Raw genomic sequence first — 16395 nt, forward strand, 5'->3', positions numbered from 1 at the left:
CTCTTCATTATTTCTCACTCTTCTTCTCTCTCCACCAAGGTCTTCTGAGGTCCAGCTAACAGGGCCTACTGCCCACCCTCCCTCTTTACTCTCTTCCCTTTTCCTCCGCCTCTCTTCTCCCTCTCCTATCTTTTCCACACCCCTCCAAGGTTTTATTTTCTTTATATGAGGTGATTGGAGCTTGCGGACGAGCGCTCCGGAGAGTTTAAGTTGCGTGTCGGTGCGCCGCTTCAAGTGCTTCCAGGGTCTAAAAAAAGGACAGAGAGGTCAGGGCAAGTGGAAGAAAGGTTGGGGGGGGGGGGATGTAAAAGGCTGGGAGACATCAATCGAGAAGGCCAGTACTGTCCAATATGTTAGCTTAAGGGTCTGTCTCAGTGAATCTCCTCCGACCAGTTTACACCCCCTCTTGTCCTTTACATCATCCCCCAGCCTAGCCAGTGGTTTAAATTCAGATTTTCATATCACTCAATATATTTCCACCTCTAATTATGATGATGAGAACCAAAGATGAGAATCAACAGTTTTGCAATGGTGCTGGTCAAAGGTCAAATACAGACGCCTGGAAGGAACCGGAGTGATGACCTCAGATCAGGATTTCATGCATAAAGGTGGCCATTTTTTAAAAACATCAGTAAACGGCCTCCCCGATGAGCTAGAAAAACACATTTTTTTAACCAAAAGATATCAGACCAGAGAGGAAGCCTCGGGGATGTTGAACCACAACTTGCATTTTCCCTGTAACTGGTGAAAGTTATTACAAGAAAGCAGTGGAAGAGGGTGGATGGGGTGAGTTTTATGCTAGTGTGTTTTGTTGCCTTGTGGAGCGTGTGCAGCCGAGCGAATTTGCTAGTCACACCACTCCCTAAGAGGCTGCATGGTGAGAACACTGCCTCTGGCTGTCCCTGTCCCTCTCTCTTTCTCTCATTATTTTTATCATACTCGCTTTTTCTTATGTTCCCCCTTGTGTCTCTCGTTCCCTTGTCCCCACCCTTTCCTCCCCATCTCTGTTTGTCACTGCTGCTTTCCTCGCTCAGAGCGTTGCTGCGGTGCCGGCCTCCCACCGAGGAACAAGCCTGAATTTTCCATCCACATTTCTGCCTCTGTTCCTCCCTCTTATTTCGACACATCTCTCCTCCAGCTCTCTTTCTCCACCAGCTCTTCTCCACTGCTGTCCTTCCCCCCCCCCCCCCCCTCTTAAACCAGCTATCCCATAGTCCCACATGCCTCTGTCTCTCTTCCTCCTGATGGCTGCTCATGTTGAAGTGAAACAGCAAATATGCTCTCCCTGCAGACAATATATCTAAAAAGGACACCATCGGCTAAAACAGCGAAGGGGGAAAAAAATGGTGCAGCTTGCTGCGTTGGCCACTTAGAAAAATCCCATTCTAACTCTCTCCAACTGGAAAACTCTAACCGAGCCCTAACAGTGCGCAATTATTTCCCTCCCTGACACCTATTTTCTTGCTTTCTCTCACTCCATCGCTCTCCCTCTCCCCCGCATCCTGCTTGCTGTTTTTTAGCTTAAGCTGCAGTTTTGCTTTACTTACAGTTTCTACTCAGCATTGGAAGTAATGAGGATCTTGGGAGAGCGCCTGTTTTGCGAGCCACTCTAGGCCTGCGCTCGTCCCCTACAGGGAGAGTTAACTGGCATTAGCCCCCGGCTTGGAGAGGCATTGACTCGCACCCATTGAGATCTAAACCACCATTATTGGAGCCCGCTGTTTATCTGCCTCTTTCCCCTAAAGACACGGCAAGTAGGGGATATTACCTTGGTGTGTGTGAGAGCCTTTTAGTGCGTTGGTTGGTGCAGGTGTGTGTGTGTGTGTGTGTGTGTGTGTGTGTGTGTGTGTGCATTTACAGCCTAAGGGTTGTTTAAAGTGATGGTGCTGAAGCAGCCCTTTCTTTATATTCTACACCGGCCTATTAGTACTCACCACCGTTAGTTCACTTTTCGCTAAAGTGGGCCCCGCTGCTTGAGAGGAGCTGTGTTTGTGAGAAACAGTAAGGGTTTGTTGTTTGGTATACATGTGTGAACGTGCATGTGCAAGCATGCAAAGGCACTGCTGCATATTGGTGTATGCATGTACCTGCTGGTCCCTGCAACCATGTACACACGTCAGCTAATGCACCCTCCGTTTATCAGCAATTAATAAAGGGCTTCCTATTAACTCTCAGGTTGACTTTTCTTCCTTGACATTACACACACACACACACACACACACACACACACACACCTACACACACAAACTGAGGTTTCTACGCTTAATATAACCAGGGCCCTGAAACAAAACAGAAATATGGCCACAAGTCCTCTTCATTGGCTTTGAACTTCCTCTGCATTTGCGTTTGAAACCCTGATGAAAAAAAGCTTCAAAGACCACACTCGCTCTCTTCAAAGGAGACTCAGGGTTGCCTCGACAGTCCTTGCAGAGGAGAAATTTAAAAATGTGCATTGGCTTTTTAGCGAGAAGCATTATCTCCAAAAACGCAATGAACTCCCATTACTCCTGGCCCTGCTGTGTTTTATCATGAGGAAAGCATAGAATGTGTATATGCTCGCTAAGTGATTTTTTTTTTTTTTTTTAATAAAGAGGAAATAACTGTTAGTTGACATTTGACTCTTCAGCGCTGCATTCCAAAAGAGCATCTACGTGATATACATCTTCTGCTTGGCCCCAGATACTCCACCTTAACAACACAAGAACTGTTAATCTATAAAGGCTAGTGGCCTCTGATTGATCAGTGTTTCAAATGAACACAGCATAGGTTGGCTCTCCCGTCTGATGCTGGATTTCAACTTAAACATCAAGTTTGAAAGAAGAGATGAACCGCACTTTCTTTCACATTGCTTCTGAATGATGGTTCCAATAAAAGTGAATGCTTATGAATACGAGCGGCAGGGATTTTTTTTTTTTATGCAATCATTCTCATTAGTGTGTACTTGCGTGTGTTTATATGCCTGCTCTCAGCTGGGCTTATGGAGGTGTAAATTGCAGACAGCAGATCAAGATGAAGCTGAGGGACAGCATGATAATACTAAGCCTCTGACTGCCACATGTGCTAATTGTGTTATGCACCTATGGGATCACTATCACTAGAAGTAACGAACATAGAGGGAACAGACCCGTTCAGGCTCCTGCACATGAAAACATAGCTACTCCAAGACTTAAAGGCAAAAAGAAACCAGACTGATCACAAATATGTAAACAGGGTGCAGACCCCCTAATAAGTCACTTAAAAATGAACATGCACTGGCACACCTGTTACAGAAAGTTATATATTGTACATGCTTTACAGCCAGTCAAGCTTAAAAACATCCAGAAGAAGAATATCAGGATGGTGGAGGCATTTCCTTACCATTTATTTGTTGTACATTTTCATTCATAGCAAGAAAAGAGTCTCATTTTTTATTTTGTGGACGGGGAAAGATATACAGTCAGCTCCTGCTGACATTTAGCTCTCTCTCTCACTTTCTTACCAGCAAGAGGAGCGGCACTGCACGTCAAAGATTCAGCGTATGAATTATTAATGGTACAGATTAAACGTGCCAGGACTCACCGAGGAGCCTGTTTGTTTTATTTGGACGTAATTATTTAATGGCACCTTGTTAAAAATGGTAGTGAGGAGAGGAGAGGACAGCAGAGGAGCAGGAAAGCAAGCGAGGAAATGTGAAAATGTGAGAAGAGGCTTTTGTTTGGACAGTAATTGTTAGTGAAATAATTACAGAGTCTCACTCGTTCATCCTGGTGAGTGAGAGAAAGAGGGGTTGCAGCCGAGTCAGACTCAACTATACTACCTCTCCTCTCTCATCTGTTTTTCAGTTCCCTCTTCTCAACAAATGATTTCTTTTTTTTTTTGTGCTCATCTTTCTCTCTCTCTCACACACACACACACACAAGCACAAACGCACTCTTTTGCATCAATCTCATCTCAAGTGACAATTTACATGCGTATGTGGAGGGAGTAGTGGAGCATGGAGGGCACTGTTCCCTATTTGTACCTTCAAACACACACACACACACACACACACACACACACACACACACACACACACACACACACACACACAGGACAAGCTGTTGCCACCACTACTCTGCCATCCAAACAAACAGAGTCTGACAGCATGGCTGGTGCTTGGCATGCATCTCTGCGCGCACACACATACACACTCAATGGCGAGCCTGTATTGTAGGGGTCGACTTCCATAGTTTAAGGGTTCACTAAACTCCTGCTAGCCTACTTCATCCTCACTATCAATCTAGCGATCTAAACTCGTGCTGCAGCGATAAACATCCCTCTGGCAACAAGTAGCCATGACCCCTCTACATGGGGCTTTGGGCTGCTCTAGTCAGACACATAAACACAATCTACATAAAAAAGTACAGTGAAGTGTGAATGCATGCGCTGAAGCAGAACAAGGACACATGAGGGTGCACATGCAGAGTGGAGGATGTGTTTTCCCACACACAGCTGCATACACACATATACCACAGACCAGACGTAGACAACAACTAAGAGCATTTAGTCACGGGTTGTAAATATGAACAATTTCATCAACCTTTGTTTGTGAATTAATTTGAAGGTTTGATGTAGAAATATTAAACTGATTCAACAATTAATTTACACACATGTATAGTTGCACCATAAATAATGATGAAAATCACTTTTTTTATATCATAGCGAATAATAAATCAGTCTATTGTAACATGTTAGCAGAGGCTTCATTTATACTTTTTATGGAGTTTATTAAGTTGTGCTGCTTTTACCACCAACACTGCTTTAGCTTATAGAAGCATTTAGCTAGCTTTTTTTTTTTTTTTCTTTAGCATTTGCACACTGACATTACCCCTTCCCTCCCAGCAAACTGTGACAGACTAACTAACGGTGTTTTCCCTCTTTGAAGTAGCGCTGCTGGATCTATTCAAGTGTGAGTCTGTATGTGTGGAGCTGTGTGTGTTTGTGTGCGAATCTTTTTGTTCCATTACGGATGTTTTCCTGTGTGTTAAAGTGTGTTGATTTATACTTGTTTGTCCAATTACTTTTTACGTGTGTATGTTTGTGTGTGTGTGTGTGTGTGTGTGTGTGTGTGTGTGTGTGTGTGTAGGCGTCAGGGTGTATGGAAATGTTGTTTATGCAGTTTTATGCAAAGCAATTATGTTGACTTAATTGGGTTTGTTTATGTGGAGAGTGTGCCACCTCCAGTCATGTATTAATGCTACTGTGGACAGACACATTACGCACACACACACACACACACACACACACACACACACACACACACACACACACACACACACACACACACACACACACATATACATACACACACACCCACCCACACCTCTCGGAGCAGAACCCTTTCTGCTATGTGATTGAATAATGTGAAGTGTTTCCTTTATAATAATGGATTTATATTCACTGTGACTTTTAAAGACACTGTAGCAGCAGCATTGTGTTCATGCAGCTCTCCTGTACTACATAATATTTCATTCAGAGTAAACAATTTATTTTGGCACATGGTTCTATGTCTATGGGTGCTAGTCAAATCATTCACTGTAATTGCTGACAATCATAGTTGAACATGTGCAGTTGAATAGCATCAACAGCTCTAATATTACTTGTTATGCTTTGTGTGACAGTATAATTATAGGATTTTAACTTCATTCACTGCAACCAGTGCAGTTTGAAACAAACCAAACCCTTTACCCCTTGTCTCTTCCTCTCTTCGTCGTCTCAGGTCTGAATCCAAAGATAAAAGGTTAATTTGCCATCTTCCTCCTTCCTCTGGGCCAAATCAATTCACCACAGTCTCTGTCTGCCATTGTCCTAATCAGACTCTCAGCTCACTATTGGATTTCAATGGAACAGGCGCAGCCCAAAGACCTGCACAAGCACCTGATCAATGAACCTCAGATGGCTATGGTTTTTCTATCGGGGATCACTCTGGTTTTTGTGCTTACACAAGATAGTGGCCCAAGGTCTGATGACTTGATATGTCCTCCGGAGCTGCATTTGTCATTTAGCTAATAGTGAACCACAAACAACTTCACGTGTGGTGATTGTGCTGAGCGGCTGGAAGAAATCAAGATCAGCCTCAGTCCAAACAAAACTTTCACCTCAATAAGAATTTGTCTTTTATTCTTTCAGCAGTCAAATGGCAGACATTTTTTTTAACTGGGTTACTTCTGTGCAATTGAAATAAACTGCGAGAGAAAGTCTAGAGTGGTTCTTCAGTGCCTTGTTGTTCCTGCAGTTTTCTTCCATTTTCAAGCAAGGCAGGCAATCGGGGGAAAAATACATCAATTTTTCACTTGACCTCTCTTTCATGCAAAGTCGCGGATTGAATTCATGCAAAACATCTTTATTATAATGTGACCGCTTTTATTACAAAGTCAGGGTTGAACTTTTTTTTAAGTCTGAAATGTGACAAGTCATCAAGTGAATACCTGACTCCTCATGTTGTTCTGCAGGTCCCACTATGGCCCCACAGAACACTGGGAACGGACCAGATGGAGCTCACCCACCAAACAACCGCTCACCTATGCCTCAGGACAGAGGTATGTGTGTGTGTGTGTGTGTGTGTGTGTGTGTGTGTGTGTGTGTGTGTACTTTCCCTGACAGTGCAAGGATTTGGTGTTTTATCCTTGTGAAGCAGGTTGTTGTATGGAGCATGTGCTGCGTGTGCATGTTCATGTTTATCTCAAAGTTTTCATTGAAGGACACTTAGTTGTTTGCAAACCTTGCAATAGAATAACTTAGAAAACAAACGTTTACACATGTAAAGGATTGAATTAGAGCTGCAACAATTAATCAATTAAGATTAAGGAAGAGCGTGCGACTTTTTGATCCAGTAGACACACTCTTGACCATCAGTATGAAACCAAAACAAACTTCTTTCTGGTAACACCTTCGCCATACCGACACAGGATTTTAGAATGTCATTCATAGAGTTTCATTATCAGCATGCCAAGTTCATGGGGAAACCCGAAGTATGTAACAGTAAACATTAAGTCAATCTATCAAGTTCAAGTCTGACTATGTTCTCATTTGATAAAGCCACTTCATTTTTGACACCTGCGTCACATGAATGCTAACCCACAGGCCACATGTGCTCACCAAAAGAGAAATTGCTTTCAGCAATTCAATCCACTTCTGAAGTATGACTAAAAACAGCACAGTTGTTGTATTTTTTTTGGAGGGGGGGAATCAGCATAACATTGCAAAAAAACCCTGAAAGACTGGGATGTAACCTTAATGGAATGACTGTGATGCCTCCACTCTATCATCCACTGAAGAGCAGTTAACACCTGAGAGACAGAGGGAGTGGATGAATGAAGATTGAGAGAGAGAGAGAGAGAGAGAGGGAGAGAGAGCGAGAGAGAGAGGCAGTGTAAAATGTTGTTTCCCCAACAGGATGAAATCAAGCTGGAGATTTAATGCAGCTCTCTAATGCCTGTAAACCTCCGGCCCTCCCCAGCCCAGTCCAGGAAAACTCAGCGCTGGCTAACAGGGCTTGCGGTTGTTTTTTCGCTGTTTTCCTAGCTAGGATTACCCCCCCCCTCCCCAGCGCACACGCCCCACTTTGCTCAAGTGCCTGCCTCCCTAAGAGCCTCTCTCCACTCTTCATTTCCATAAATCCGCTGAATGTCCCTTATTCCCCCCCAGTGTCTCTCGCGTGCCTCACCGGCTGCCTGTTGTTGTTGTCCGGCTGAGAGCTTCATTCGCTTTGCCAGAATGAGAAAAGGGTTTTTGTGTGTGTGTGTGTGTGTGTGTGTTTACATGTGTGTGGAGAGGGAAAGGGAACGAAGCAGAGAGAGAGAAATCCTTGAATGTGTTATTTGCTTTTAGCACTGTCTGCACAATGTTCCTCTCCTCATCCATTTTCCAGGCAATTTAAAGTGCGATATTACACACTGTAATTTTTTTCTCCTCCTCTCCAGAATCCCCTTACCCTAATGGAAGCAAAACATTACAATAATGTCCTCGCTCCTTAAACCCAGCACTCGCAGCCTAAGCACTTTCAGGCCCCAATCGCTCTTTCCCTCCATTGCACTGTCTTTCCCTCCCACACACACACACACTTTCTTTTCTCTGTCTCAGCCTCTTACTTTTCCATGCATACACAAACACACACTCGTTTATTGCGCTCTTTCCCAGTTATCTCCCCCAACACAGCCAGAAACACAAATGTGTTCGTGCAGGTATGTGCACAGCAGGATATAGTATACACATGTAGCATTTTTTAACTCCTTTCTCCATCCTCACATTTTCTCGAGCTCTCTTAGCAGAAAAAAGGATTGTCAACTTGCAACCTCCAACTCAGTCGTTACCCTAAACCCCAAACTCACTTAATAGTCAGTGTATGCGCACTCGTTCAACAAAGCGGATAGCTATCAAAGTTTACAGCCTAGGGGGCCCAATCCATTCTCACCTAATCTGCAATACTGAATCCCCCTTCACACAAACACACATGCCCAGACACCCTCTCTGTTTCCCTCAATGGCCGTCCAGCGACCTTTCCCTATTCGTGGCGGATTGGAAGACCTTTCTGTGGATTTAAAAAATGAACAGGACAGCTTCAAAGAGCGAAGCCCAAGCGAGAATTGCTCCAAATGTCAATTTGAATGGTGGATGCGAGTTTGGGCCTAAGAGGCTTTGACACATCTATTGACAGGATGGCTTAGAATAACGTAGGAGTCATGGTCAAATCAACAGCTTATTCTGTGTAGAGTAGAGCACAGCTCTTCCTTCTTTTTCAGTGGATCGTGTCCACTCTTTTAAACATACACACAGATAAACACGTGGACTCAGCTTAGGTATATACATCTCTGAGGCCAGGTGACTCTTGACCTCTGCTTTCAGTAAAGTACAGCAAAGCTTCTGCTTGTGTTTATTTGTGCTCGAGGTTCGTTTTACATGCTTGTTTCAGTTTTTTTTATCTAATACCCACACCTTATTATTTAATGATGTGTATCTTCGAGTAACAGGAGCCAATGCCTAGGTAAGAGATTAGCGTTTTAGTCAAAAGAAAAGGCTGTACATGGGGAAATTGTATGAATATCATTGTTTGTTGAGCTAGAGAATGATCACCATCTCCCTACTTTAATCTCTCGGTCAACATCTCCCTGCTGATTACTCTCAGCAGGGACATTCACTACTGAAGAGCTCTTTCGATTTGTTTGCTGTTAGTATTTTAGACTATGTGTTGACATTACTTTTTTATGTCTACTTGTGTGTTTCAGGATTTGTTTCCAACATGCAGAGGAACCAGTCTAGCTCTCAGTTTGCTTCTCCTCAGTCTGGACCTCCTATGTCCCCCCAGACCTCACCTGGGGGCCCATTGTATCCTGGGATGGGTCCCTACTCCCAGAGCGGCCCGCCAGGCCCTTATGGACCTCAAGGATCACAGTATGGACAACAAGGTTAGAGGCTATTAACCTAAATGAGCAAAAAAAAAAAAAAACATAATTGTGCAAACATTTTAACTTGTTTGTGGCCAAGTGACAGCGAAAATCCTTCAAGCTTGCAGAAGTGAATCATCAGAGAGCTAGTTAGTACACCTTTTATCAAGCTACAGCTAACATGGTAGGGAGCCAAGCAAGCGCAAGTCCATCCCCCCAAGCTTCTTTTTGTTTTCTCTTTGTCCCATGTATGCCCCCTGGCATTTTCTTTCTAATGATTGTGCACAAACTAATTCATTGAGGGATTTATGAAAAAGCTCAAAGCTAACAAGCTCTCTAATAAGGGTTTAATAAAACGAGTTTGTTCAATCCAGGAAAGGCAGCTTCCATCTTTCAGACTCCATGGCTGTCTCTACCTTTAATGCTCAGCCCCATTAAAGGTCAACAAGTTTGCAAACTAACTATTCAACATTCACCAAGTTGTATCTCTACATTAAAGCTCATGATGATTTACGTCATGCCGTTAGGAATTTACTTATCTTTTTAACTTTATATATTATTATTATCATTATTATTATATTTATTTTTCCATATTAAATGCAGATAAGGCAATGGGTTAACACTTCATCATGTTGTCCTTTCAATGTTCTGATAATGCTCCATTTAGTGTGTACTGGAGTCTGTTTTATCTGGATAATTATCCGGACACAAAAAAACCAGATGATATAAAACTTCAGGTTTACTGTTTGACAGTAAACGCCTTTGTATGTGAATATCTTTGTGAGCTCATGAAACGTTTAGTCCTTGGAATCAGGCTAATTAAATCCACATAAACCAACGCATGTCACCTTTTTTTTTCTCTTTTAAAAGAGGATGTAACATTCAGACATTATCCGAGAAAGACTTTTCAATACCAAGTGGGAAAATTAGATTTTTCTAAAAGCTATTATTCCTTTCAAACTTCTCTGATGAATTATCAATTCTTGTATTGACTCACTGTGTCAACTTTTACCTGACACCAGGTTTGTTGAACAGCCTCTGCTTTCTTACTTGTCTTATCGGAGTGATGAATACTGCATGCATCATTCATTCAGAGGGGTTATAGAAGAGTTTGGCCTCAGATGGGAGGGCCACATTTGTCTTTTTTGATGACTGTTGGCCCCCGATTTCACAGTCACACTGGGCCTTGACATCCGTGCCATTGGTTTCAAAGAGAGTTTGCTAATGAGAAATATGAAAAGACTAATTTTGAAAGACATATCCATGATCTGTTTCTGTCTGTAACTTCTGTACACACACACACACACACAGATAGATATAATTCCCGTGTATTGTGTAGTGAGTCCCACTGCAGACATTAAAAACCAGACTTCCTGAGTTTTTGACTGTCCATGAGACACTTGAACTTAGGACAGACCTCTTGGTCCTGCTCATGATGAGATTATGAGGGAGCTCCAGACTCACTAGGCAGACTGACACGTTGTACAGTTATCTACTGAATGATGATGTCCAATCCTGTCATTACCTTGATACCTCTATAAACACAGTTATGTTTTGCTGTGGATGATTGTATCCAGAGCATCCTCACAGTTCTCTTAATATAAAAAAAAGGCTTCTGATGTTGTTCTGGCATCTTACTTTGGATTTCCACTTTCATGTCTCTTCTTCTACTGAAGCATTTATTTTATTCAACATGTACATAAAGTATGATGACTGTTCAGATGTACTTTTCACACTAAAGGGGCTAATGTCTAAATTGAGGTTGAAAAATGCTGTACAGAAATGCATGGCATGAACACATAAAATATGTATTATTTTAAAAAATCAACAACTGTGAAGCTCAAAAAAATCCGGGGGGAGGACTTTGGATCGCTCAAGATAATTAAGAATTCTCCACTCGCTTGTTTTCTCCAACGCACCACTCCTGGCCATCCAACAAATGCTGACATCTGCTGTTGTACTTCGTTTTCTGCCTTTGGCGAGACACCAGATGAAACATTATGGTATTTTTTGGTAAATGTGTGTTTTAATGTGTCACCTTGATAAATGCGCCCATCCGTGCGTGTGTTTTCCCAAAATTGCGGTCTCTCCCTCGCATTTGTTAATGTTGATTAATAGCCCTAATGCATGTGGTATTTGGTCTCCCTTCTCCGCCCACTCCTATCTCTTAATGTGACTTTGGCTTGGCTGACAGCCCAGTAAGCAGACAGAAGAAGAGGAATAAAGTAAGCAGGAAGCGACAGCAAGGCGGACTAGCCTCCGAGAAACTCTGGAGGCAGATGAGCGTGAAATCTCACATGGGTGACAGGAGAGATGTTTCCATCAGAAACAGAGAACAGCTCCGGCCCGCTTTCTGCTCGTCACACATATTCACTTTATATATATTTATGTATTCTCTCATTCAAATTTAATACACTTGCAACTGACCTGCATCTGTCCTGCTTCAGCGCTCGAGGATATTTTCAGACAGCAGCGAGCAAGCATCTCCAAAGTGGGCCTTCTTGAGCGGCTACATTTGTATCTTTGAATAGTACTTTCCAGAACATACACATAAATATGGATTCTCTCTCTTCTGCTGGTTCTACATTTACCAGACCGCTAGATACACCCAACAAAAGCAGTGCTGTTCACCACAACAATCCTGCTCAAACTCTTCTTTGAATTAATGATTAGTTGTTGTTTTTTTTGTTTAATGTTTTTTTGTCTTTTAGATTTTTTCTTTTTTTAAGATTCTTTTATTCAGAACTGCTTTATTTGTTGGGACGGTAAAGATAAACAGTAACAGGAGAAACAGAGTGAGGATGACGTGAACCAAAGGGCCGATAGAAGGAATCAAACCTGGCTCTAATGTGACAATGACACAGACTCTGTACAGTGGACAAGCTGTACCCACTCAATGGCCCTTGAGTTTTTAAGAGATGCTTAAAGATATTAATAACATGTAAAAAATGGGTGGCTATTTTGGGCTGTTGTTTTATTTATTTGCTTAAAAAATAAGTTTTTAGGGGTGCTGGTAGTGTAGTGGTTAGCATGCCTCAAGTCTGTTCCGACCTGTGGCTCCTCTCCTGCATTTCATCCCCTACTTCCTCTCTCCCTGATTTCCAACACTATCCACTGTCCTATCTCTATAATAGGGGCATAAAAAGCCTTTTTATTATTATTATTGTTTTATGTTTTAAAATATGAGTGAACTCCATTCAGGTTATTTAAGTCTTTCTTAAGCCAGGTCAGTGTTTCTGTGTATGGGGTTTCATTGTAAAGTCAGCCCGGGGCTGGTTTTCTGCAGATTGCTTTGCACTGTTTAAGCAAAGAGCCTCTGAACCTTAACCAAATAGAAAAAAATAGAAAAATGACTGGCGACTGGGAGATGTTTTCTAATATTTACAACCTGCAAGGACACGTTGTCTTAATGCAGAAATGTTTAAAACATAGAAATATAATTATCTGTCATAAAACCCTCAGAACTGGATTCCACTTATATAGACTCCAGGATATAGCCTCGGCCCCTGTTCTCAAGGGGCCATGAGGGGCCACTGTTGGTTGGACGGAGAAGCCAGCTGCAGGTCATTGTTCAAAAAGACAGCTCCAGCTGCTTCCCATCCTTCTCCCTTGCACAATTAAAAATGAGCCAGCCCTTAGCTAACACCGAGACACACTTCCAAGTTTCTGAGCTCTGCGTTGCTGTTTTTCTTGGCCTGTCTGCCACTGCTGGGAGAACTAAAGTACTGCGACCTTCAAGTTGTATTTGCGATTTTGTTCTGGTTGTGTTGTACAAAGTTTCCAGTGATCATGCTGTCCAGACACAATATCACTAATAGTTTGTATCTCTACAAAGAAAAGAAAAACTGTCTGGGGTTGTGTACCTTAAAAGGCGGCTGCACTGCTCTTTAATCAGGGGGGAAAAAACTGCACACAGCTTGTGTAATGGGCTGCAAAAACTCCTTCCAACATACAGTCATGGTGATACATGACAGCAAGAGGATGTGGTCCATTCCACAAACAATACTAAAATATTTAGCAGTTATTTCCAGAGATCTCTGATTAGAAAAGTCTGCTGCCTAGACTGTAGCCAAGGCTTTTATTCCAGATTGATGTACAGTGAAATCTCTGCCAAAGCTATCCCTCCTTTTCCCTTTGTCAAAACGAGAGCTCTTACAGTGAGTGGACTGCTGAGTATTTCAGAAAGATATTCAAGCTGCTAAATGTTTATGGCTGTCCTTTTAAAGCCCTTTTTACTCAAGTTAAACTGATCTCAAACTGTGTTGATATGAGGCTCTCCAGGACTCAAATGACTCCAGCATCTGTTTTCAAGACATGCATGAGGACGTGGTATAGAGCCAGCATGTTGAGAAAAGTGGACACACAGACAGACCGGGAGGAGGATATCAGACCATTACAGGATAGAGATTTGCAGTCCGCCTCAGCTCTGCCCACCCTCCCTCCACCCCCTAACCCCTACTGCCCCCCTCGAGGGGTTAAGCACTCCACTAGTAATGACTATGCTTCAGACAGCACTTTTAGGCCTTGGTGCCTTACTGGAGCCACGGTGTAATTCAGCCAAAAAAGCCAGCGCCTGGGGGAGGGAGTGGACTTTTTCGAAGGAAATTGACAGTGTGTGGAGCTCTGAAGCCCCAAGGCAAACCTAGGCCCTGGCTCAGACTCCCTGCTGTTGAAGGTGCTGAGGTGGCTGGGAGAGGATGTGGGAGCCCCTGGCAAAAGAGGACGCTGCAAAAAAAAAAAGCTATCCAACCCAACAAGTCATACATTTATACTGCAGTTTAAAGCTACGTCTTAAAGTAGCAGTGAGCAACAGAAACATCCCACTGGTTAAAAAAAACCCTCCCACCAATTGACTTACCAAACATGCATGCTAACCGTTGTCACTGCAAACTGCCAGTTCCAGTAAGCTAGGTTGGATTCGGAGGACAGCAACAATAACAGCTGATCAATTTACATACGAAAAAAAAAATGTTTTGATTGCAACAGGTGTGTGCTGCCCAGCTGTTTTGCTTTCAGCACCACTGAGGTGAAGAGAGAGCGAACACATGCAGAATCCCGATTATGCAAGTTTGTACAGGCTTTCTGTGATTGGCTAGTTAAGCGCAAGCTAACCCTGATTGGATTTTTGATCCAGACCAGATCATTTAGTTCAAAAATATATGAAGGTTGGAAAAAAAAGAAAGGTGCGTCGGAGGAGGTTAAAACTGAAAGACACTGACAAAGGCTCCCCGCACGCTGTCTGACACGTTTATTTGATCATACAACGTTTTGGTCTAACTGACCTTAATAAGACGTAATGGCAGCAAGAAAATATTCAGATGATGGATGATGGATGAATCAGCTTCAGTTGATCATCAATCTCAATGGCTCTCTGATTGGGTGAATGAAAACTGAGGAAGTCGGGAGTCACAGACACAAATCAGACACATATTTATTAAAAGGGACATTTTTTATTTCATATTATAAGTGACACTTAAGGACCAATATTGTTGTTTTAACTAGAATTTTAATGACAAAATGTTGCCTACTGTAGCCTTAACCAGTAGAAAGCAAGGGAATGAGCTGTGTTGAAAATATTGAAAACTTTAAACTTTTTAAGACTTCTTAAGTGTCAATAACAAACCTGGAATAGAAAAGTAGGTTTTGAGTAAAGCTCTAATAGTTTATTCTACTGCATGATACATATAGTTGAACTAGAAGGACAATTGTTGCAGATGTTTTATACTGTATACGATACGAGAAGAATACGCGTTCATTTCTTTTATTTGTGTTCAGTCACATGTGGACATGAGCAGCCTGCCATGCTCCTGCCCTTGGCAGCTCAAGCATACAGCCATGTAATCTGTGTTCCACTCCTTATTGATTGAGTTTACAGAACCGCATTGGTGCACCATCATACCAAACTCCACCGTAGCCAGGAGTATGACTGCCTCGGATGTTAGCATTGGACTGTCCAGTCTGCTGAGGAAGCAGTAGACGTTAATCTGCTCGGTCACACTCCAGCTCTCCCCGCGGGAATGCAGGGATTAAACTCAGGCGCAGGATATAGCGTCCGCCGAATGCATGACTGTGCCGGGAATTTCCATGAAATTGTGAACGAAGCACCATGAGCTCTCCTTCTCCTCCCCTCCATTGCGCTATAAATACAACCACGACTCCCCAAAGGCCTAAAGTGCCCAAGAAGCAGGCAGGAAACCAAGGCTCAGCCACAAGGACGTGAGGAGGGACAAATAAGAAATGACATCCTCCTTGTCCTCTTTTCCTCTTGTCCCTCCCTTGATTGCTTTCCAGAGCAGTATGAGCAGCATGCAGAGTAGATGAAACACTGCTAATGTGCATACCAGAAGCTAACCTTGCAGTCCAGGCCCCTTTGTGCAATGAGAAGGGCCATTTTGTTAAAGCCAGAGCCGCCAACAGCTGCTCACAACTTACATTATCTCATATAGAAGCCTCTGAAGCTTGCAACTTTTGTAGCAAAGGTTTCCAGTAAAATGATAGTAATGAGAGACTTCTTTATTTTGTTTATGATATATTGCAGTCTTGTTGCATAAAGAAGTGCCCCCCTCATGACTCCTGATTGGGTCAAGGTCTATTTTTCTCCGAGGTCTGAACGAACACAATGCAAATTCACAGTCACTAATACAATTTAAACTATGTTACATAAATACAAGACATCATGGACGGTTTTCTCTCACCAGACAATACAACTTTTGCAAGCAATTATATGATAAACGCCATCAATATGTCTTTAAGTGGTTGTAATGCCAAGTTAGTAACAGATATTCTAATTAATGTCTTTTGCCCCATCTCAATCCATCTTCCGCGTCTAATTTAATCTAAGTGGCACTTCCAGAGCTTTAGAAAGAGTGAATGACTCTTATGAAAACACCTAGAGTTTCAGGGTAGAGCTCTCAGTCATTTAAAAAAGTGGGTTAGTACGCTATCTGTCCTTGAAGAAGCACTCTGGCGCAGCACCAGTCCTTCAGGAAGTGAA

General features: G+C 42.6%; 1 protein-coding gene across 5 annotated transcripts in view; it reads left to right on the forward strand.

Moving 5' to 3' along the window:
- Positions 1-16395, forward strand: part of LOC132993457 (AT-rich interactive domain-containing protein 1B-like) — a 173160-nt gene that overhangs the window by 126292 nt on the left and 30473 nt on the right. For all 5 annotated transcript variants that reach the window (XM_061063319.1, XM_061063320.1, XM_061063318.1 and 2 more), the window contains exons 6-7: positions 6471-6557; positions 9243-9422. In XM_061063319.1, coding sequence (XP_060919302.1) covers positions 6471-6557; positions 9243-9422 — 267 coding nt within the window. The remainder of the gene's footprint in view (positions 1-6470; positions 6558-9242; positions 9423-16395) is intronic.

This window comes from Labrus mixtus, chromosome 18, assembly GCF_963584025.1.
Source record: "Labrus mixtus chromosome 18, fLabMix1.1, whole genome shotgun sequence".
NCBI lineage: Eukaryota > Metazoa > Chordata > Actinopteri > Labriformes > Labridae > Labrus > Labrus mixtus.